Source organism: Myotis yumanensis, unplaced genomic scaffold, assembly GCF_028538775.1.
Source record: "Myotis yumanensis isolate MYYU_CA2020_CCGP unplaced genomic scaffold, mMyoYum1.0.hap1 SCAF_2, whole genome shotgun sequence".
Classification (NCBI taxonomy): domain Eukaryota; kingdom Metazoa; phylum Chordata; class Mammalia; order Chiroptera; family Vespertilionidae; genus Myotis; species Myotis yumanensis.
In genome coordinates, this window is record NW_027223753.1 from 83,180,415 (window position 1) to 83,201,956 (window position 21,542).

A 21,542-nucleotide genomic window follows, 5' to 3' on the forward strand; every position below is an offset into this window, starting at 1 on the left:
TAACTTCCGAGTCACAGGGTCACCAGCCCTGGGGCAGGCAGAGAAGATGAAGCCCACCAGCCAAGTGGAGTTCCCACCCCAGCCTTTATGCCCTCCACGTGGTCCTTACGCTCCTACACGAGGCCGTAGGTGCACCTTAGCAGTGGCTGTTTGTGTGCAGATCACCTGTGACATTGGGCTGTTAACCGAGCAGGTGAAAACTCTCCCCTTCTAACCCAGAGCTGCCCGCGGGCAGCTCCGCCGCCTGAGGGACAGGATGGGTGTGACAGTCACCCAGACTCCCCCAGACAAGGGCTCTTCCCTTTTGTTCACTGGAAGGAGGGTGGCCGGAGGGAGAGGACAGGGCAGCTGAGACAGTGCTCCCTCTCAGCACCCACCTCCTGAGGGGACCCCAAACCAGAAGCCAAGTCTCATCGGCCAACCAGATGATTTGCTTCTCAAAGTCATTCCCAGGCCACGCCCAGTGCCTCAGCTTTCTTTGGACTTAGGTGACAGGGGCTTTTGAGGAAAGGTCGCTGGAGCCTAAGTGAGGACCGGGGCTGAAAGTCTTCCGCGAGGCCGCAGGGGCTCTCGGCCTGCCGGGGACGGGCACGGTTCAGGATCCGTGGTGGTGCCAGCAGCTCTCACCACGGAGCGGTGACCATCGCGTTTCTCAAACAGAATCCTGATTGTGTTTCCTTTCCTTCTCCTTCTCTTTCTTTTAAAAAAGGCAGTTCAGAAGATTTACATCGTGATGGGACGTGAATAAATACCAGCACTTATGGTTCTTATAAATTTATGTTTTGAAGACAGCATAGCACTCAAGAGGAATTTGACTGTTAAGGTCGGTGAAACCTGGGAAAAGAAATAAATGAATCAAGACCAAGTGGCTGCCCGAGGTGTCTGGTTCCACGGCCCACGCCTTCCATCCTCAGAGTCCTTGCTTCTGATAGCAGAGGGGGGTATACATCTCCCACAGAACCCCTGAGGCCCACCGAATCCACCTTCGGTTTTGGAATAGTTTAATCAGAATTCCTATGGACTAGTCAGATGGCCCTGGTGGCCCACAGCCTGGACTTGGCAGTGAGGTGGAGACCTCAACCTTGTGTCTGCAAGTCCAGGCACCATTTCTCAGAATGCTCCCCCAAGGGGCGTGTCTAAAAATTGTCAGTGGTTCTGTCACTGAGTGACCCTACATAAGCCCATTATCTCTCTGTGTTCAGTTCCCCAAGCAGCACCACACAAGACCACCTGGGAGAATGACAGAAGTGAACTAGGGCTGGCCTCTGCCAACTGGCTGTCAATCGACAACGATCTTTTCTCCTCAGCTTAAGTTTTTGTGAAAACCCACCTTGGGGTTAGTGGTGGTCTGGCACTTAGCTCTTCAGTGTGAATGAGTTAAAAAGTGGCTTTCAGCTGGGGCCTCGAATGCCCCGCACCCCAGTTTCAGTGGCCACAGTGGGAACTCAATGCGAACCTTTATCTTCTCCTTCCCGCGCCCACCACACCGCTGGGACCCAGAAACAGGTAGGTCGTTTGGAAGTAGGTCTGACAACTTGAGAGGGAAAAGCACACCGCGATACTCACCTTGTTAGATGTCTACTCAGCTCATGAACTTCCATCTCAGTGCTTTTAAATTCATTCAGCTCCTTCCGAATGGCAGCCTGGAACGGAGAGAAGCCCATGAGGATGCCGAGGGGGCAGATGGGAAGGAGCTCACTTCTTATTTTATTTCTATTTTTTTCCCTTTGACAAAGCCACACAAAATGGAGTTTTCACTGGGAGAAAAAACCCCAATCACCTGGGATATCCTTTAGACCTACTATGACACCCCCTGCCCTGAAATCTAAACCGCGAATGATTCTGTATGGGAAACCTGGGCATGTGCTCTTGACCGGAATTGAACCCAGGACCCTTCAGTCTGCAGGCTGTTTCATCCGGCATCCATAGTGTGCTCACCTGCCCACACTCCTGGGCTCCTGAGTACACATTTAAATGTCGCTTGGCCGGAACTGGAGAGCATTATGCTCAGTGAAATAAGCCAGTCAATGAAGGAAAAATACCACACGATCTCACTCATTTATGGATAATAAAGACATTATAAACTTATGAACAAAAATAGATACAGAGGCAGAGCAGCCTCGAACAGACTATCAAACTACATCGGGAAGGCCAGGGAGGGTTGGTGGGCAGGAGGGGGTGGGGGATTAGAGATCAACCGAAGGACTTGTATGCATGCATATAAGCATAACCAATGGATATAAGACACTGGGGGGTAGGGAAGGCCAGGGGATTGTCAAGGACGGGGGGAAAAAAAGGAGACATATGTAATACTCTTTGTAATACTTTAAGCAATAAAACAATTTAAAAAAATAAAAAATAAATAAATGTCGCTTGGCCAATGTAGCTCAGCGGTTGAGCATCGACCCAGAAACCAAGAGGCCACCGGTTCGATTCCAGGTCAGGGTACATGCCCAGGTTTCGGGCTCAATCCTCTGTGGGGTGTGCAGGAGGCAGCCGATCAATGATGCTCTTCTATCATTGATGTTTCTATCTCTCTATCTCTTTCATTTTCTCTCTCTCTAAAAAAAAATCAATAAAAACATATTAAAAAAAAAAGTCAACCTCTCACCTTCCTTAGGTAAACAATCTGAACTCATCACAGCCACAGCAGTGCCTCACAGTGGATACTTCTAGAAGGGTAGGGTCACCCCCCTTCCCTTTGATTTATAAACCCTCTCCTCTTTCATGACTCTTGAAGCTGAGACCGTATTTTTCACCATTACGGGTAGATGGGATGTTTTAGATAACCTTCGTATATTCTGTGATAAACTTAAATAACCTCATCCTTCTAGCACTGCCCATCCACCTGGCTGCAGCCCACTGGGAGGGCTGGGGAACCAGGCGCAGAGACAGGTGAGGAGGGTCTAGGACACAGGAATGCCAGGGGCTGAAGTTTTAAATGTGTGCCCTTCCGCAGAGCTCTTTGTAAGGTTGGCACTGGCTTTGGTGGGAAAGTCAAACCACGGGGAGTCTGAGGCTAGAGAAGTCTTTAGGGAGCATCACAGTGGCTCCTCTTGAAACGGGGGCATGTGAGCGTCTAAGGGCCAGTTAGAAGGAGGCTCTGTGTCCAGTTTCCCATCCCCAGCAGCCTGGGAGAAGCTGGGTCCGCTCCCTACCCAACAGCCTCTAGGAGCTGGAGTTACCCTGTCCTTCCTCTTGACACCTGCGGCAACCCTACCCTTGGTACCAAGCACACTGCAGCCAGTGTGAGCAAGAGAACCAGGGCCAGGGCCCTCCTCCTCGGACAATACAGACACCACCGCCTGGGGGGCAGGCTCTGTCTGAGCCAGTTCCTGGGGCCTCACCGAGTTCCTGCACAGGAAGAGATGGTGCTGCATTTAAGGGGCAGAGTTTCCCACTCATCAGACCTGTGGGTTGACCCCATGTGGGAGGCCATTTCCGGGAGGTCTCTGCCTCTGACCTCATCAGTTTCCCCAAGGGCAGCTGCTCCCCTGCCCTTCCTTGTGCTTCCTCCTGTTTGGCAGGTGAAGGAGCCACCGGCCCGAGAATATTTGGGGAAAGAAGGTCAGAAGCCCTCCAGTTCCTCGTGGTGACTGGGCTAGAATCACAAACGATGACCAAGCAGAGTTTAATTCTAATGCATGGTCCAATGGGCAGGTAAGAATGGCATCATTTGCATCACTGCATTTCTTAACAAACAAACTCAACTTCAGATTGTATTCTTTCTAGTCGATGGAGGTTTAGTGCAGGGACGTGTTTTGCTGTCTCTGTGGTTTGTGTCTTTGCCACTAGGTTACAACAACTGCCAGGACAGTGGCCTCAGCCCCTCTTGGTTTTGGGACACCCCTGTGGGTGCTGCAACCAATGGCTCTACCCGGAAGGTCAGCTGTGCCCCACAGGTGCTGTTCTTTCCTCTGGGCACCACTTCCCACACTGTCTTTCCTTCTCCCGTAAAATGGCACAATATTACGTGTCTGTCTTGCTCCTTCTCCAGAGCGGTGAGAAATCAATTCAGTGACCGCTCCCACTTCTCTGGAGCCCTGGGCAAAGGTGGTGGGGACATGGCACTCTCAGCCTGCCCAGCGGGCACCGAACGCTCCATTCCCAAGACCCTGGCCACAGCTTTGCTGTTCATTTCAATACAGCATCCCAGGCAGCAAGCGAGGAACGCAGTGTAGGGGCAAAACCTGGGTGTGGGCACCTGCCCCCCTCTCCTTGCCCCTCTCCTCACTTTGTCGGCAGCGGTGAGGCGGGTCCACGGCTTGTCCGCCCTGCGGTCATAGTCCTGGGCGTCAGCCACCTCCACGTAGTCGCTGAAGCGGATGAGGATCTTCCTTTCCCGAAGTTCTTCCACGGTGGGCCTCTGGCTAAGCTGCAGGCGGAAGAGGGGGGCACGGTCATAAAGAGAAGTTTGGATCGCTTGCCCATCGTGGATTTACACGTGAGCAAAATACGGTCCAGAGGCAACTATGCATCACACAGCGAGGGAGGGGTAGGGCTCCCTGCTCCTCACCTGGACTTTTCTAGGAGAGAGAGGGAGTGTTTCATTGTTCATGGAGCTACATTATTCCCGGAGCCACCTCCCAGCCTGTGCACAGCCTGGCTGTCTCTAGTAACATGGCAGTGTCTTGGTCTCTGCAAGCAGCCTGTCCTGGGGGATGGGTGTCTGTCAGGGTTTTCCCACATTTGTCTCACTTCTCGAATCAAGGTGACAGGAATCTTACACAAAGATTTTACCTTATTCTGGATTTGTGAGTCCACATCTGTGTCAAATGTAGTGCTCTCTGAAAGATGGGCCTATGGATCACTTCACATACAAAAACGTTCCAGACACAAAAACATGGTCTGCGGGTCAGAGGAGACTCTGGTCCTCAGGAAGGTCAAGTGAAATGAAAGGTCAGCCCACGAAGGCAGAGCTAGGCCCCGTTTGTGCCAAGGAAGCCCTGGATGGGCCTTTCGGATCACTCTGCGGTGAGGGACGGAAACCACAAAGAGAACTCCACCATCTCCCGGTGGCACCCACCGACACCCTCTTTTGTTCTTCAATGACATAAGGCTGACGTTTCTACCAGGCCCCAGGCTTCTTTCTCTCCTGCCCTCTCCTAGGATACTGTCAATTCATGTTTCACCAATATTATTTAAAGCAGTGGTTCTCAACCTTCCTAATGCCGCAACCCTTTAATACAGTTCCTCATGTTGTGGTGACCCCCAACCATAAAATTATTTTCATTGCTACTTCCTAACTGTCATTTTGCTACTGTTATGAATCGTAATGTAAATATCTGATATGCAGGATGTATTTGCATTGTTACAAATTGAACATAATTAAAGCATAGTGATTAATCACAAAAACAATATGTAATTATATATGTGTTTTCCGATGGTCTTAGGCGACCCCTGTGAAAGGGTCGTTCGACCCCCAAAGGAGTCGCGACCCACAGGTTGAGAACCGCTGATTTAAAGCAACTTTTTCTCCAGGCCCTGGACTGTATTTAGTCCTTTAAATGGAAGATGCAGTCAGATGCAATCCTACCACAATTGCCTACAGAACACACACACACCAGGGAATCCAACCACCTGGCTATTTCACTGTCTCATGCCGCTGCCATACACCTTCCTGGTGCCAGAACGCTCTACTTGCTACCAACAGCCCACAGTGGAAGGCACGACTAGATGCCTGTCAGGCTGGTACTGAAAAGGATGCAAAGGGTTTTACAAGGCTCCAGATAGAACCAAGGCAGCCGCAGCTTCCTCCAGGCCAGTGTTGGGAAGACCTGGGGATCAGATGCCTCTGGGGCCAGGGCAGGGCCCACCCGCCTGGAAGACCACCCCCCCCCCCCCTCCTGCCAGGTGGTTCTGGTCTGCCCTAGAGCAGCCCTGGTTCTCCTGGGACAGGACATTTCGGCCTCAGTGCTGGCCCGTCACAGGAAACCAGAGGTCTCTCAGGCTCCACGGCCAGGGCGTACACACAGTGGCGGTCCAGCCTCCTCCACACTGTGAGTGTGGGAGCTTTTGCCATTAAAATACATAAAAACATGTAACGTTCACCACATTTACCCCAGGTACAGGAGGTTCCCACTCACAACCTCCAGTTCGTATTGCTTAGGACTTGCAAGGTTCACCCCAGGGTGCTGGTCAAAAGGTATTATTTTCAAAGTGTGCCACGACACCAAAACGTTGTTAAGCATGGAATTTGTAGTTTATGTTTCTGCAAATCACGACCTGGATTTTATCAATAGCCTGTCGATGGCAGAGTCTGGTATAAACAGAAAACTAAGTGTTAGCTCTGAAGGTCAGGGAGCATTTTTCATGCCTGTGTCCCACAGGAACCTCAGACCCAAGCTCTCCAAGTCAGCAAGGCACTTCCCCAAGTGCCGAGGGAGGCGCTGAGGAGGGGACTTCTGCTGGGAGAGTCTCAGGCGGTGTGTGGGCCGACCAACCAATGGCCACCGGGATTCCGTGTGAGCGTGGGCTCGTGCCCCTGCCACGTGGGGCTTGGGAGGTGTCCCTTTAGCTTGTGGCTGGTTGTAGCCACTGGGGCATGTGAATCCAGGATCCTCCTCAGATGCAGAGGAGGTGATCTTGGAGTTAGAGTGGTTTTCTAGGGATAGTGGACTGGAGAGAGAGGTAAGAGCAGGGGTTGGTAGTACTATGTATCAACCTATGGCAGCAATACTATTTGCAACCAAATACTCAACAAGAGTAATTAATTGAGACCCATATTTCAGTATTAATATAACCTGATTCAAGTGGACTTCTTCCTTCCCTCTCTCCCTTCCTCCCTCCCTCCCTCCCTCCCTCCCTCCCTCCCTCCCTTTCTTTCCATCCTTCTGCCCATTTAGCTAGCTAGCATTTTTTTGAAGGGGAAGGAAGGCATTTATTAAAAGACAAAACACAAATTTCAGGTATCAATCTGGCTGAAGAAAATGGCTGCTCTGTGGCTGTGAGCATCAGCTACTGTGTTTTATCTTTCTCACTCGTACATTAAAATGAACCAGAACTGCAAGAACTAGAAATCCTCGGGCTGAGGGAAGTAACTGAAAAGCAGCCACCAGCGCTGGCATCTGGTCTGGTGCGATCAAGGCCCCAGAGAAAGGGAAGGTGCCCAGAGCCCGGAGGTGTGGATTCTCCACCTGCTAGGAGCTCACATCTCTCTCCACAAAGAGACGTGAAAGCTGCTTCTAGTCTCTCCCTTAAAACTGACCGCTTCACTCAAGCTCATTATTTCTAATTCCCCAAGCCAGTCCCCGGGGAAGGACAGGAAACCAGGAGGAGGAAGAGGCATTGACCTTCTCTGGGAGACCTGCCAACATGATGGGCTTTCTGAGGTACCTGTCCCTGTGCAACCCACCCCAGGGGAGGTGGGTGTGAGAGGAACCCTCCTCCCTTTCCCCTTGCCAAATGATGCAATTTTTCTCTACAAAACTATATATACTTTTAAAATATGAATTTTTAAATTGATTTTAGAGAGGAAGGGAGAGGACTAGAGAGATAGAAATTTCGATGAGAGAGACATGGATTGGCTGCCTCCTGCCCCTATTAGGGATCAAGCCTGCAACCCGGGCATGTGCCCTGACCGGGAATCAAACCACTGGTTCATGGGTCAATGCTCAATCATTGAGCCACACCCGCCAGACTATATACTTCTTTTAAAGAGATAAGAATTAGATGGATGTTTAAATATTTACCTATTATTAGTTTTTAGAAACCCTAAAGTTTAGGAGAATTTTTGGGTGCCAGCAATCAACTCCAATGAACTTTATGAAAACTGGATTTTCATTTTTTGTGTGAATGTCTAGACCTTTCTGTACCAGAAATGAACCTCTTTTTGATGCTGTAGTCATTTCAAGGTCACACTTAGAGCAAGCTAACATACTTCTCCTCCCATCGTCCTCACTGCTCACTCTCAGGACAAAGGGTGCCTTGTGTCCAAAGACTGGATGGTCTTAAGGTAAAGAATCAGATGGTGGCTGGGGTGAGGGCACCTGGATGAAGTGAGCTCACGTAGCTCTTGCTGTAGTTCCCACCAGGGGCATGCAGCCTGTCACTGGCCCTCAGGCACTTGTGTATCCTACTCCTTTTCATTTGGATGGCGTTTGGCTCGTCGCCAGAAGTCCTGGATGCGCTAAGGGAGAGGAGAGCGTTGAGAAACACAAGTCATCACCTTAGTAATTGGTGTGATATTTTAGGGTCTTTGAATGTCTTCCTTTGTATAATATTTCTAGGGAGAAGCATCCATTAACAAACATTTTAAAAATTGATTTTAATGGGACTCTTAACTGTCTCTGAGTTTTGAGAACCTTTCTCTCAAGATGGTCCCTGCAGGAGGCTGACTGAGACCACTCTCGTCTGACAGAACATACTATAATATCTTGTGTGTCATCAATTAATTAAACTTGCCAACAGCATCCAGGAACAGCCTCAATAAGAGTTTCTTATTAAAGAGACCACTCATGCAGAATTAAACCCATTTGGGTCTACAGTGCATTGCCAAGCCATCTATTTTTGGGGTTAAAAATATATAAAAATTCTAGTTTATGGCTTCTATCTTAAGTGCTTTTCAAACATCTTCAAAAATTTATCGGTACTTTAGGCTTTTTCCTGATTCAGTACTCCAAATTGATTTAGCATAATCAAGTTAAACTGTTCTTAGTTAATAGGTACGGAATACTATCAGGGAGGCAAGAACAATTCACACTTTCCCAAGGTCATAGCAAGTAACTTACATTCGAACTACTGATTTTGACCATGAGTTTCCGATTGCTTGATGGCTAATGGTACACTTTTAAAAATAAAACAGTCACTGTAATTGAAAAGGTAATGCACTTGACATCAAGTTGCTTGGGGGCAGGTGAGTGTCACAAAAATCAGGCAGCACAGAATGTCACCAGACAAGACTGAAAGTCACGCAGCTGAGTTGACCGTGGCCCCGTGGAGAGGTCCTGGAGAGTCAAGACAGCTGCCCACTCTGCCAGGGGAGATGTCTCCCCGTGGGCCGGGCAGCTGCAGGCCACTGAGGCCAGCAGAGGGCACAGGAGCGGACGGCCGCCCGCCCTCTCCTGCCCCAGCTCTTGTGAACTTCCTCACCTTTCGAGTTAGCCTCCTCTTGATCTCTCTTTTCTCCTCTTGTTCCTCTTGTTCGTTCCGAGCTGAAAGAAACATTTAAGATGCTTTGGATTTTGTAGACAGTGTTGCACACAGGAGCATACTATGAGCCCTTGAGGCTCCGGGCCAAGCACCTCGCAGTTAGGAGAGGGGAAGAGGAAGCTTGTGTCTCCTACCCTGGCCTTGCTTCTGCCTGTGGGGACGCTTTCAATCTGGTGGCAAGCAGGCTGACCTGCCTATTTTGGTTCCTGTCTGTCCCCTGGGGTTTCCAGTCTCCCGGCAGCATTGCTGGGTGAGAAGTGGAGCTTGTAAGACAAGGAGGGAAGTCCTAAAAGAGCAGGTGCCGTCAGCAGTGAGGTGGGGCTCCCTTCTCTGGACAGCACAAAGGCCTCCCTCCACTGTCCCCCCAGCCTCACAGTCACTGCAGGGCTCATTGTGATGTGGCCCTCAGGTCGGTGCACTGTGGGAGTAGAACCCAAGACCGGCCCGTGGGGGTGCCTGTCACCTGTGCAGAGACAAGATGAGGAAAGCAAAGGCCAGCCTGGCTGCACGAAGAGGAATTTCAGAACGCTCACCTTTCGCAAGCCCTGCTTCCATTAATTCTTTGAATCTTCTGAGAAGTCCACTGAGCATGTGTGTGGCCAGAGTGTGGGGCACAACTGCCTGCATTGGGACTTTTAAGGAGTGCCTTAGAGGAGCAGGCCCCGGAGCCTGCACGCTGTCAGCTTAATATGTGGGTGACTTGCTCCTCAGATGTTTACAGAGCCGCAGGTAAGAGGGTCTGGGGAAGGGAGCAGAGGTTTGCAGGGCAGAACCCATGGGCTTATTTCTCCTTTCGAGCTAACGGAATGACCTTGAACATCACTTGCTTCTGGGAGCGGAATGGAAGCATGGCTTTAAGTAGAAAATTGTTTAAAAGCAAGAGAGTCAAAGGTCTCTGCTTCTCACCCACTGGATTAGAATGGCATTGTGAAAGGTAGCTGCTTCGAGCTGATCGTGGCACAGAGCACACAAAAGAGTGCCCTCTGAAACTGGTTCTCTCATCTTAAAATCACTAGTGTTTAACTATATTTCAATAACTGAATTAATGTATCGCATCATGCACACTTGCAATTCAGTCGTTTCAATACAGGGCAGATCTTTAACAGAGGGAAGCCCCTGTGCACAGAAGTGGGTCCCACCCTGCCCTCCTGTCAGCCCTGACGGCAGGCAGCAGCCACAGAGGGCCACTCCTCCCACTGGAGGAACGATGCCGTTCAGCGCAGAGCTCAGGGGCACGATCCCTGTGGGGATCAGGATGCTGTATGGGGGCAGCACCAGAAATGCCATGGCCTGCCGTGGGCCGAGGTCCCCGGGGGTCCCCACGGTAGCCTGCCCCTAGCCACCCATGCAAAAGCTCCTTCTTTTAGATGTAAAGATCTGATCTCCCTCTCAGAGTTCCTATAAAAATGCAAATTTCTTTTGGATAAAAACTCATTAAACTAGTTAGCCATTAACACCTTAGTATGCACTAACCTTACAGAGATAAATAAGTTGGGTGGCAGACAGCAAGACTCAGAAGAAGGGGAGAGCCCAGACAGCTGCATTTGCAGGTGGCAGGGAGGGAAAGGACTAGTCTGGGTTGGGGTTCCAAGGAGGCAGCTAGGGCGCTTGGTTAAAATAAAATGTTCAGGGTATTAGGGCCACGAGGGGCTGAGAAACCACTAAGCCTCCCACTCTTAATTTGTAAAAGAGGATGGGAAAGCCCAGAGGATGAAGTGGCTGCTCACAGGATACACGGCTAATTAGACAGACAGCCCCACTCTTTTCTCACCGGGGACACTGCCCTAGTGTCTGGCCCTCCTTATTACTGGTCACTGGCCTCAGGCTCTAGTCAGGGCTCCCTCACCCTACAGGCCCCTTTGCACGCCTCGAGTGGCATTCTGTGACAGAGCACAGAGCCGTCGTCTCCTACGTGCAATTCTTAGGTCCCTCTCAGGGGTGGGGCCCCAAGACCACCTATGGGATCTATACCTTTAGTTCAAAGCCATCTACAAACCCAGGGTAACGTTTTCTCAGGCCAGTGATACCAAGGCAACCCCACTAGGCAACTGGGGAGAGAGGCCAGGACAGGCCCATGACATCATCACACCTGCTGCCACCATCAGAGTGTGCTCATTGTGTGCTCAGGTGTGCACCGTGCCTCACTGGTTGCTGGCAAAGCAAGCACTGACTACAGGGCCGGCAGGGTGGGGCTGGGTGCCAGACCCAGACCGTGCTTCATAGAGCGCCTTCCCTAGCACCCTTGGAGACTTCCCTAGCACTCTCGGAGAGATGGCTCCTCACATGATTTAAACTCAGAAAATAAGCTTTAGAACAGCGGTTCTCAACCTGTGGGTCGCGACTCTTTGGGGGTCGAACGACCCTTTCACAGGGGTCGCCTAAGACCATTGGAAAACACATATAGAATTACATATTGTTTTTGTGATTAATCACTATGCTTTAATTATGTTCAATTTGTAACAATGAAAATACATCCTGCATATCAGATATTTACATTACGATTCATAACAGTAGCAAAATTACAGTTATGAAGTAGCAATGAAAATAATTTTATGGTTGGGGGTCACCACAACATGAGGAACTGTATTAAAGGGTCGCGGCATTAGGAAGGTTGAGAACCACTGCTTTAGAACGATTTGATGGAGGAGCTACTAAAAATTTCTTGTTTCACAATCAAATGGGAAAAAAGAAAAAGAAATACTTATTTAGGAAACAATGTTCCAGAATGATGGGGAAAAATAAGAGCCCACAGGAAAAATGAGTTTATTTCCAACAAGTTTTGGAACTGTGAAATGATCAAGCTGTTTGAATCCGGTCAACGAGTTCTTTAACTTGCAGCTATTTGAATAGGACAAGGAGGAGGAACTAGAAGGAAACATGGAAACAATCTTCTAAGCTGCCTGGGTCTCCTGAATCTAAGCCCCCCAGGCTTACTTGACATGAACAACTGCCTCTAAGATGTATTTTTCTGGATGGCAATAAAAACCCAAGGCAAGGGGCCAGCCATGATCTCCCAGGGTCTGGGTAAGCGGGTGTGTATGTGTGTGTGTGGGGAGGGGTGGGGGTGGGGGTGGGGGTGGGGTGGGAGCTGTGCCTTCAGGAAGCCAGAGGTGAGCTGGGCTTTGACACCACCTCTTTTCAAAACCCTCACTTTTGCTGAGAAGAACTATCTTCTGAAACCTGAAGTTTTCAGCTTCTTTGGGTTTAGGAGTTAGTCAGAGGCCACCAATATAATCTGGGCCCATGTACAGACACTCCTTCAGAAGACAAGAGATCCCTGTTAGGCCTGTGCGTGGGGGTGAAGAGGCAGAGGGAGGAGGAAGCACATTTACCTGATTTGTTATTTTAGGAATAAATAGAAGGTTTTCTGTTTTTCTTTCTCTCCAACAACAGAGAGTTTATAATAGAACAGGTATCAGGTTGGGGCCAAAAGTGCTCTCTTGACCATGGAAGTCATCTGAAAAAGTTCTAACTCTGTTTCACAGCATATTAAGCTTACAAACCTTAGTGGGTGCCCCTTGTTAGAAATATATACATAAATTCCTAGAGACCTAGGAAGTCTGTGAAGTCTGTGAATCTGTGACCTCACTGTCACAGAATCACTCTAGACGAGAAAGGCCAGACCTAAGTATAGCAGCCACTGAGGAAGGAAGCAGTGGCCCGAGGGCACAGGTGGCCAGCAGGGTGCCAAGGGCAGTCACCAGGCAGGTGAGAGCTCCGGAGGGGCCCTTGTCACCCAGCCTTCCCAGGGGAAATGAACAGCTCACCCTCAGTAAACTATCCCAGGCAGACCAGGTCTGCTGACCAGGTCAAAGACCGCAGGGAGGAAGGGGAGAAACGTAAAACCAAGAACATTTCAGTTTGTTCTAAGTGGAAATACCCTCCCACGCAAACAAGTTTCACATGACTGGAGCGTGTGTGACCTCGGGCGCACGTGCACAGCGTAGCATTTCTATGAAATTCTAGTTCTCTTTTCTGGAGAGCAATTAGCAGGGGATGTGTGTGTAGGAAGACAGGGTATTGAATTACACTAAGAATATTTGTTGGCCATCTTGCAAAAAGTGTTCATGAGTGTGGTAGCAATGGCTGAGTAGAATGTGAGCAGAGACTTCATTGTTTAATTGTCGTACCAGTGTCCACGAGGTACTTGATGTCTTTTAATATTATATACATATTATATAATACTAATATTAATACTAATACTAATATATATAAATTTTTAAGCACCAAGTGGATTCTCTGTACATAGCCAAATATCTCTGTGTCCTAAACCAAACAAGGGGCTGGCTTATTTTTTCTGTCCACAGCCACAGCGACAGTGAGTTTTTCTTGAATGAGGGCATTAGGCAGACACCCCAGCAGCCAGCTTGGGGGTGGCGGGGGGCGAGGGGAGAATGAGAGGTGAACACAAAGCATTTTTTCTTGGAAATGCTTGCCTAGACTGTAAATTTAGTGTTCAGAGGGAGGAGGGTTTGATCAACAGCAGCCGGGTGCAACGGGAAGTCACGTTTTCTAGTCCCAGGTTTCAAATGGCCATTTGCCTTATTTTTGCCTTCAATGTAGTATTTGCAGTTTTCAAGGCAATTCTGGTTTAGAGGTGACGCTCACTCACCTCACAATCCTTGGGTGACAAGTGCTCTCACAACACATTTTCAGCTTATCTCTGACTTACAGCCCACCACAGGGAAGGGGTGTCTGGAGCCGCTAAGGAGCCACGTGGATTGGAACCTGCCCTGGGTGGGGAGCTGGCCTTGGCTGTCTTGACCCGCAGGGAGGTAGCCTCAACCACCACCTTCCCAACCATTTCCACCCAGGCACAAGGGACAGACCTTGAGGCCAGCCACTAAATCATAACTAAAGCCACCACGCAAACATCAGGACTGCCACAGGCTTAGTCACTTACGTTTCAAAATGTTCCTCTGCTCCAACTCCTCTGCAGTGGGCCTCTGGCTCAGCCGCCTGCGGAAAAAGTCCAGGAAAAGTTTTTGGACCATATCATATCCTCCTTGGGTCATTAATCTCTCCCCTCGTAGGTACATGAGGCAGAGCCGGTGGCCCGAGTTCCTGTTCCATCCTGGGCTCTGAAGGACTGACTAGCACCACAGCCTCAGTTCCTCAATTTCAACCCCAGGACAGGCGCCCCACGTCACGGCACCGGCAGACCCACCCCCTTCCTCCTGCAGGCCCCTCCTAGCCTGCTCCTCCAGTGCCTCAGTCAAGGGACTTCTCTCCACAGAAGTCCCTTTCTTTCCTTGTGGCCTCTGCACTTGGGACCTTGGCCTCTGCCTTTCTCTCCAACCCTGAGGCTAGAGCGTGCTTCCTGCCATGTTTGTGCAGAGCCGGTTAGAATATAAAGAGGCCCATGGCCCCAGGGAGATGCAAGAAGCTTGTCTGTCTGCAAAGAACAATAGGTGCTCTTCTTCTCATCTCCACCCATCACTACGGGCCTATTAGCTCTGGAATGACAGCTGAACCGGAACCCAAGCGACACTCCTGTTGCCCAGCACATAATTTAACCATAACTAGTGAAACACAGCAAGGCCATGAACCTGAGATGATGCAACAGCGAGGGGTGGGGACAGACAGTGGTCAGGCACCACAAAGTGACAGAAGTCACCAGAGAATGGGAAGGGCACCAAAGGGGAGAACCACGTGCTTGTACACCAGTGTACACCAGTGTGACGTTCCAGGAATGGTCAGTACAAACCCAGTGGGCCTCAGTATTCAGAGGCATTCGTATTTTTGAAGCTCTTGGGAATTCTTTTTTTTTTTTTTTTTCAGTTGATCAGCATAGCGAGGTTCTTTTGCCAGGTTCTGTCTCTTGGGAATTCTTTAACAACCCCTCCATTACCCAGCATTCCGCATCCCCCATTGGGATGAGAGGTGTGCCGAGTAATTGTGGAAGGAGCTGGAGGCGTCTCAAAGTCTTCCACTGGGGCTGACGGGGTGGAAAGGAGCGCTCTCCTCATAGTAGAGGTTCCGGTCCCTCCCCAAGTATCTGCAACCAGTGTCTGAAGTGCCAGCTCTTTACACATTAGGATCTGGAGACCCAGATGTCAATGTAAATATTTAAAATTCGATGCTATTGTCACTTGAGCTGGGCCAGAAAACAGTCGGCTCGTGATAGCCCAGCGTCAACACCACATGCTGTAGACAGCTAGGAGTGGGCTTCAGTGCCAGAGAAAGAACTTTTGGTCAGCATTCTGGAAACTGCTAGAAACTGTATTCCAAAGCATTTTAAGTTTATAGCTGCATGTTTGGAGGTTCTAAACTTGGACTCAGCAGTCTTGAAGTCCTTTCTGAACTGGCTTCTCATCTGCAGGAGGAGACTTGAGATCACACAGCTGAGCAAACGTCATGGGTCTGGAATGCAGCCACTGGCTCCGCTTAGAATGAGCTTCTGAGAGGCTCTCAATTTATCTTCCCCAGGAAGACTTGCTTCTTTTTACAGGGATGCACAGCTACTGAACGGGACCATTTGGTAGCACCCAGGTGTTGAATGAAGCCAGGGCTCTGAGACAATGTTTTGAACAAGCCCTCCAGATTCAAGGTGGAGCTTGCTTCTTGGAAGTCAGGCTACTGTTTTGGGGTCTCGGCCGGAAGCGTCTGCAGAATTCACCCATTGGCTCGTGCCAAGCAGCCCATCCGTTCCATTTCAGACGCGCTGCCTGGTTCTGTCTGGGTTTCATTTTTCTTAAGGGTTATGTTTGGAGGGGACAAGACAACAGTGACTAAACTATAACCAGAGAAAGTTCTGTTATTAACCAGGCAGCTTTTTGTCAATCACACATGGTTTCTAATGAGGGCCTTTATGTTTCGTTTCTCTTGAAAGGATCTGAGGACCTCCAGGCTAATCATAGCTATAACATGTAGCTAAGCCCTCCTGAAGGGCACGTGCTATAATTAGCTATTTGACTTTGAAAATGAGATTCGGTAGGAAAGTGGGATTGCGGCATTGTAATGACAAAGCTCTAAACAGCACAGGGGCTAAAAGGTTTGGGTTCTAGTTCTGGCTCTGCTCTGAGCCTATTTTCCTTGGACAAAGCATTGGACCCTGCTGGGTCTGTGCTCTTTTTTTCTGCAAATAAATACAAATTTAATAGCTAATGCTGATGTCACACCCAAAATGTGCAGGCGTGGTTCTAAGAACTGTATGTGTGCTAATTCATTTACTCTTCATAGCAGCCCTCTGAGGTAGTGTGGACTATCATTTCCATTGTACAAATGGGAAAACGGAGGCACAGAAAGTTTTGTACCTTGCCCAGGTCACATGGCTAGCACATGGCAGGGTGAGGACTTAAAGCCAGGCATTCTGTGTCTGTAGTCTCAATACTCTTAACTAGTGTATTAGCTTCCTATGGCTGCTGTAACAAATTAGCACAAATTCAGTGGCTTAAAACAACACAAATTGATTATCTTACAGTTCTGGTGGTCAGAAGTCCAAAATGCATTTCATGGGGCCAAAAGCAAGCGTTAACTGGAGTGTGAGCCTCTGGAAGAAGGACAGAGTGTTCCCAGGCTTTTCTCAGCTTCGAGAGGCTTCCCACACCCCTGTGCCCGTTCCAAACCAGCAGAGCTGCACCTGCAACCCCTCTCTGACTCTGGCCCTCCTGCCTACTCATTTAAGGACCCTTGTGGTTACAACGGGCCCACCCAGGTTATACAGAGTAATCTCATCTCAGGAGCCTTAATCACAGCTGAAAAGTCCCTTTCGCCATCAAAGGTGACATGCTCATCGGTTTGGGGATTAGGACATGGACATCTTTTAGGGGCCGATATTCTGTGTGCCACAACCATATGCCTTACTAGTCAGAAGCTGCAAACTGATCTCCGCTGGGCTATCACGAGCCGACTGTTTTCTGGCTACAACTTCTCCATAGCAGGCTCAGATGCTAGAATTTTCCACCTGAATGCCTCTAGATAGGGCGATAGCCCAGTCCTCAGCACTTAGAGAACACGTGTGAGTGTAGTGACCTTTGTCCTAATTCTTCCTTTCCAATCATTCTGGCCCCCTGGGCTCTGAGTTTGAGAGCCCTGGATGAGATCACCAAGTCATAAGAATTCTAACCTTTGTTTTCCTTCTTTCATCCACCAATCTACCCATCATCTACTAAGAGCCCCATTGAGGACCGAGCACCCCGGCAGTTCTTAAGGAGCAGACAGCTTAGAGGAGCACAATAGTGATTAAACTTTGCATGTGAAAATTGGACCAACAATTTTCAGGAGCTGGACTGTAATAATAAAATGATAAGGAACTTGGAGATGATATAGACTTCCATGGCAGTTTAGAAGGCAATCTAGATTCTTGCAGCACCTCAGGTTGGCACTCTGGAGAGTTAGCCAGATCAGTGCCTATGTGGAAGTAGAGCTGGGCACACGGCAAAACTGTGAAGGAGATAATGTGGGAGTTCTGTCTTAACTCTACCTCCTGTTCCCCTCCCTACCCCCGCAAGTCCCTGGAATGAAGTAATCTGGTCTATCTTATTCCTGTCCAGACCTGTTCTTACAAACAAATGCTATATACTCAGCCATATTCAAATGTAAATTATTTCATTTCACAAATTATTTGAGTGCTAGCTCTGGGCCAGGTTTTGTGTTAGGCTCTGGGGTACAGAGATGAGCCAAAACAGATCGAGACCCTGCCCTTCTGGAACTTAAAGACTGGAAGGGCTGAGGGAGACAGTCATTAACCACACACAGAACTATCTATAAGATGTAACTGTAGGAAGGGCTTCCATGATGAGTCACCTGGGGCAGCGATACTGGGATCTGACCAAATTAGGGCATTAGGAAAAGCTTCCCAGAGGAAGTGACACTGTGCCCAGATCTGAAGAATGGAGGACGCCCGGTTGCTGAAGTGGAGAGAGCAAGGAGAAGAAGGATGGAGGGAAACTAGGCAGGAGCCAGGCCGCGTAGCCATATAGGTTCTTTTTTTAAAAATTTTTTTATTGATTTTTAGGGAGAGAGAAAGGGAGAGAGATAGAGATCTAAAAACATTGATGAGAGAGGAACATCATCGATTGGCTACCTCCTGCATGCCCCCCACTGGGGATTGAGCCCACAACTCGGGCATGCAAACCAGGCATGTGCCCTGACCAGGAATAGAACCGGTGACTTCCTGGTCCCTGGGTCAATGCTCAACTGCTGAGTCACACCGGATGGGCCCCACAGGATCTTGATCTTTTTATTAATTTTTAAAATATGTTTTTATTGATTTCAGAGAGGAAGAGAGAGGGAGAGAGAAACATCAATGATGAGAGAGAATCATTGACTGGCTGCCTCTTACATATCCCCCACTGGGGGATCAAGCATGCAACCCAGGCATGTGCCCTTGACAGGAATCGAATCTGGGACCCTTCAGTCCACAGGCCGATGCTTTATCCGCTGAGCCAAACTAGGGCAGGATCTTGATCTTTATCTGAGGAGCAATGTGAAGCCATCAAAGAGTGTAAATTTTAAGGTGGGTGAGGAGAGGAGTGAATGAACATTTCAGATTTATAAGACACTACATTGATCATTATACAGAGAATGGATTGGGGGAGGCAAGACGCAGTTTGAGTAGAGGCCTCAGAAGGCTGTTTGCACACCTGGTAGAGGCTGACGGACATGTGGGCTAAGTAAAGTATAGTGGTAGGCGAGCACGTTTTTAGGAAGCCAAGTTGACAGACTATAGAGACAGCCTATATGGATGGAGGGGGAAGGAAGAGGTACACAGGGTACCTCCCAGGTCCCATAACTTACACAGCAGGATGAATAGCGATGCCAATAATTGAGATGGGAACACCGGGAGGGAGCCAGCACATTTAGGGGAAGGGTAGAAGAAAATGTGAGTTTGGGTTTAGATCTGTTGAATCAGAAAGCTTTTGTGATATCAGAATGGAGATGTCAAGGCAGCTGGATATTGAGCTCAGTGGGCAAAAGTCTAGGCCAGTGATAGAAATTTGTGGCAAGTCTGCAAGAGATGATATTTGAAGCCAGGAGTATGGAGAGAACATAGAATGAGAAGAGAAGGGGGCTTAGGATTGTGGATGAAAGGGGCCACGTGCTAACCTGGAGTAACTCAGGGAAAGCCTGTGTGGCAGCCTTGCAAACTCAAGAGACCTAAAATAACCACAAAGGATGGTCTGAAATTAAAACCTTTTAATTAGAAAGCAGTTTATAGTGGGCAGTCACGTCCTAGGCCAGTATCTTCTCTGACAAAGATCAACTTTACTGGGCCTATTGTCTTTTTGCATCTAAGATAATGTATCTGGTATCTGTGGAATGTCAGGGTAACATGTAACTTCCTTTTTTCCGGACCCCTCAGGGCACAACAAATGGCACAAGAGCAGCTGCAGACCACAAATTCCCTCATTGTTAGTTGTCCGGTTAATTGTTGACTGTTAACTATCCTATGCCCACCTGTGTAAAAGAGGGATGTGTCTTATCATCTTACTTTTTATCCAGTCCCAGAGGTTTCCCCGCTTTGCTTTCTCCCACCTGCCTACCATTGGATTTCATGTAACCCACTTATGTCTTTTCCTTTGATTGTATAAAACAAGGTGAAAAAACGCCATTCTCCAGAGCATTATCCCAATACATTGAGATTCTGCTTCCCAGCAATTGTCAACAGTCTGGCTCAAATGAACTCACAAAAATTCCTTGCAGGTTTAAATGTTTCTTGTGTTAACAAGATGGAGCCTTATAGAATTCCAATAGTTAATGCTAAGACTACGGAAGACAAACCTGTCAGGAAGTTAGAGGAAAGGCTGTGCATGGAGACAGATAAAAATTAGATTGTCACACCAGGAAGACTGTCCCCTCTTTAAAAAAGCAAAGCAAGCGACGGGCATGGCCAACAGAGTGCTGAGTCTGCATGCTGCTCAAAGGTCGGATGAGGCCTGAAAAAATGCCCAGTGGGTTTAGCACCGGGTAGATGATAAGCCACATCACCTGGAGCTCTTTCAGGGGCTGGTGGGACGGAAACCAGGCTGCAGGGGGTTAAGAACAGAGGTGAGAGAAAGGACATAACAAGTATGGAGGACTCTTCCATGGAGCCTGACTTTGAAGGGGACCAGAGAGTTGGAATTGAAGGAGGCTGTAGTGAGGTTTATATTTTTTCATGCGAGAAGACTGAACACATTTAATGAGAAGAATCCAGATTAAGTGGTGGTGGTGAGAAACTAAATACATATGGAGGGAGAAGTCACAACTGCTAGTGCAGGTGCTCTGAGAAGGCGGCGGGGGGGGGGGGGGGGGGAGGGGGGGTAGGTAGAATCCAAGGGACAGAGAAGGTCTTACCTTTCACATGGAGGGCAGACAGCCCTTCACTGTGACAGGAGGAAGGAGGGTAGAGGGTGTTGTATGAAGGTCTGTATATTTGGGTATTGAATTAAGAAAGGAGTTCCCAATTGATGGCTCCTTCTTACTCTTTCAAGTTGGAGTATAATAAAGATGACTTATGTTAGTTGAATATATTACCTTTCCTTGAGGGATGTGTCTTTGAACAGAGCCAAATTCACAGACCAGAGGGAGAAAGCTCTAGCTTCAGAATTCTAATCATCAGAATTTTAGGGGAACACCCAGGGCTGCCTGCCACCAAGTAAAGCAGCCATTGCTGGGTTCCTTGTAAGATCTACCTGGTGCAGAAGTATTGGTTATTAGAAAGCTGAATAACAGCACAATTGCTATATTAATAAAGTGATAACTTTATAATTCCAAGGAGCCCAAAACTCCAAGAATAAAAGTAGAGATGCCTTCTGAATGCCCTGTCTCTCTTACCCCCAACTTGCTAATAGATTTAAGTAATTGTATCTGATTTAGGCTAATATTAAATAATAACTTATTTTTCTGACTATATATTTAGACATGACCATTTATATGCTAGGTGGCAAAGGAAACCTTTTTGGGAATTAAACATTTACATGAAATGAGTCCAACACATTTGCCCCAGACAGCATGGCTTAGTGGTCAGAGCATTGGCCTGCACAGTGGAGGGTTGTGGTTTTGATTCCCACTTGTGAGGGGAAGAGGCAACCAATCCATGTGTCTTTCTCACATGGATGTTTCTCTCCTCTCTTCACTCTTCTCTCTCTCTCCCCACCTCTCTCCTTCCCCTCCCCCTCCTTTCCACTCTCTCTCTAAAAATCAATAGAAAAAATATTCTCACTTCTTGGGTGAAGATTAAAAAAATTAAAATAAAATGAATCCAACACATTTATATGAAACAAATCCAAAAGTAAACATTCAGTGTACTTTCAAGTGATCTATTTAAATAACTTTGCTATTACCTGGTTTATAAGATACCTCTGAGTAGCAAAATTGTTTCCATGGCTCAAATGATTTCTTCTCTACTGTGGACCACAGTTAAATGAATTCTATTTACTGTGAACTGAAAAATCACTGAATTTCCA

General features: G+C 48.3%; 1 protein-coding gene across 7 annotated transcripts in view; it reads right to left on the bottom strand.

Annotated features, from left to right (window-relative positions):
- Positions 1 to 758: 758 nt before the first annotated feature.
- PHACTR1 (phosphatase and actin regulator 1) overlaps positions 759 to 21,542 on the bottom strand; it is a 523,468-nt gene continuing 502,684 nt past the window's right edge. For all 7 annotated transcript variants that reach the window (XM_070405716.1, XM_070405720.1, XM_070405717.1 and 4 more), the window contains 5 exons: positions 14,054 to 14,109; positions 9,091 to 9,152; positions 4,235 to 4,375; positions 1,567 to 1,643; positions 759 to 834 (listed from right to left, as the gene is read on the bottom strand). In XM_070405716.1, coding sequence (XP_070261817.1) covers positions 819 to 834; positions 1,567 to 1,643; positions 4,235 to 4,375; positions 9,091 to 9,152; positions 14,054 to 14,109 — 352 coding nt within the window. In that variant the 3' untranslated portion in view covers positions 759 to 818. The remainder of the gene's footprint in view (positions 835 to 1,566; positions 1,644 to 4,234; positions 4,376 to 9,090; positions 9,153 to 14,053; positions 14,110 to 21,542) is intronic.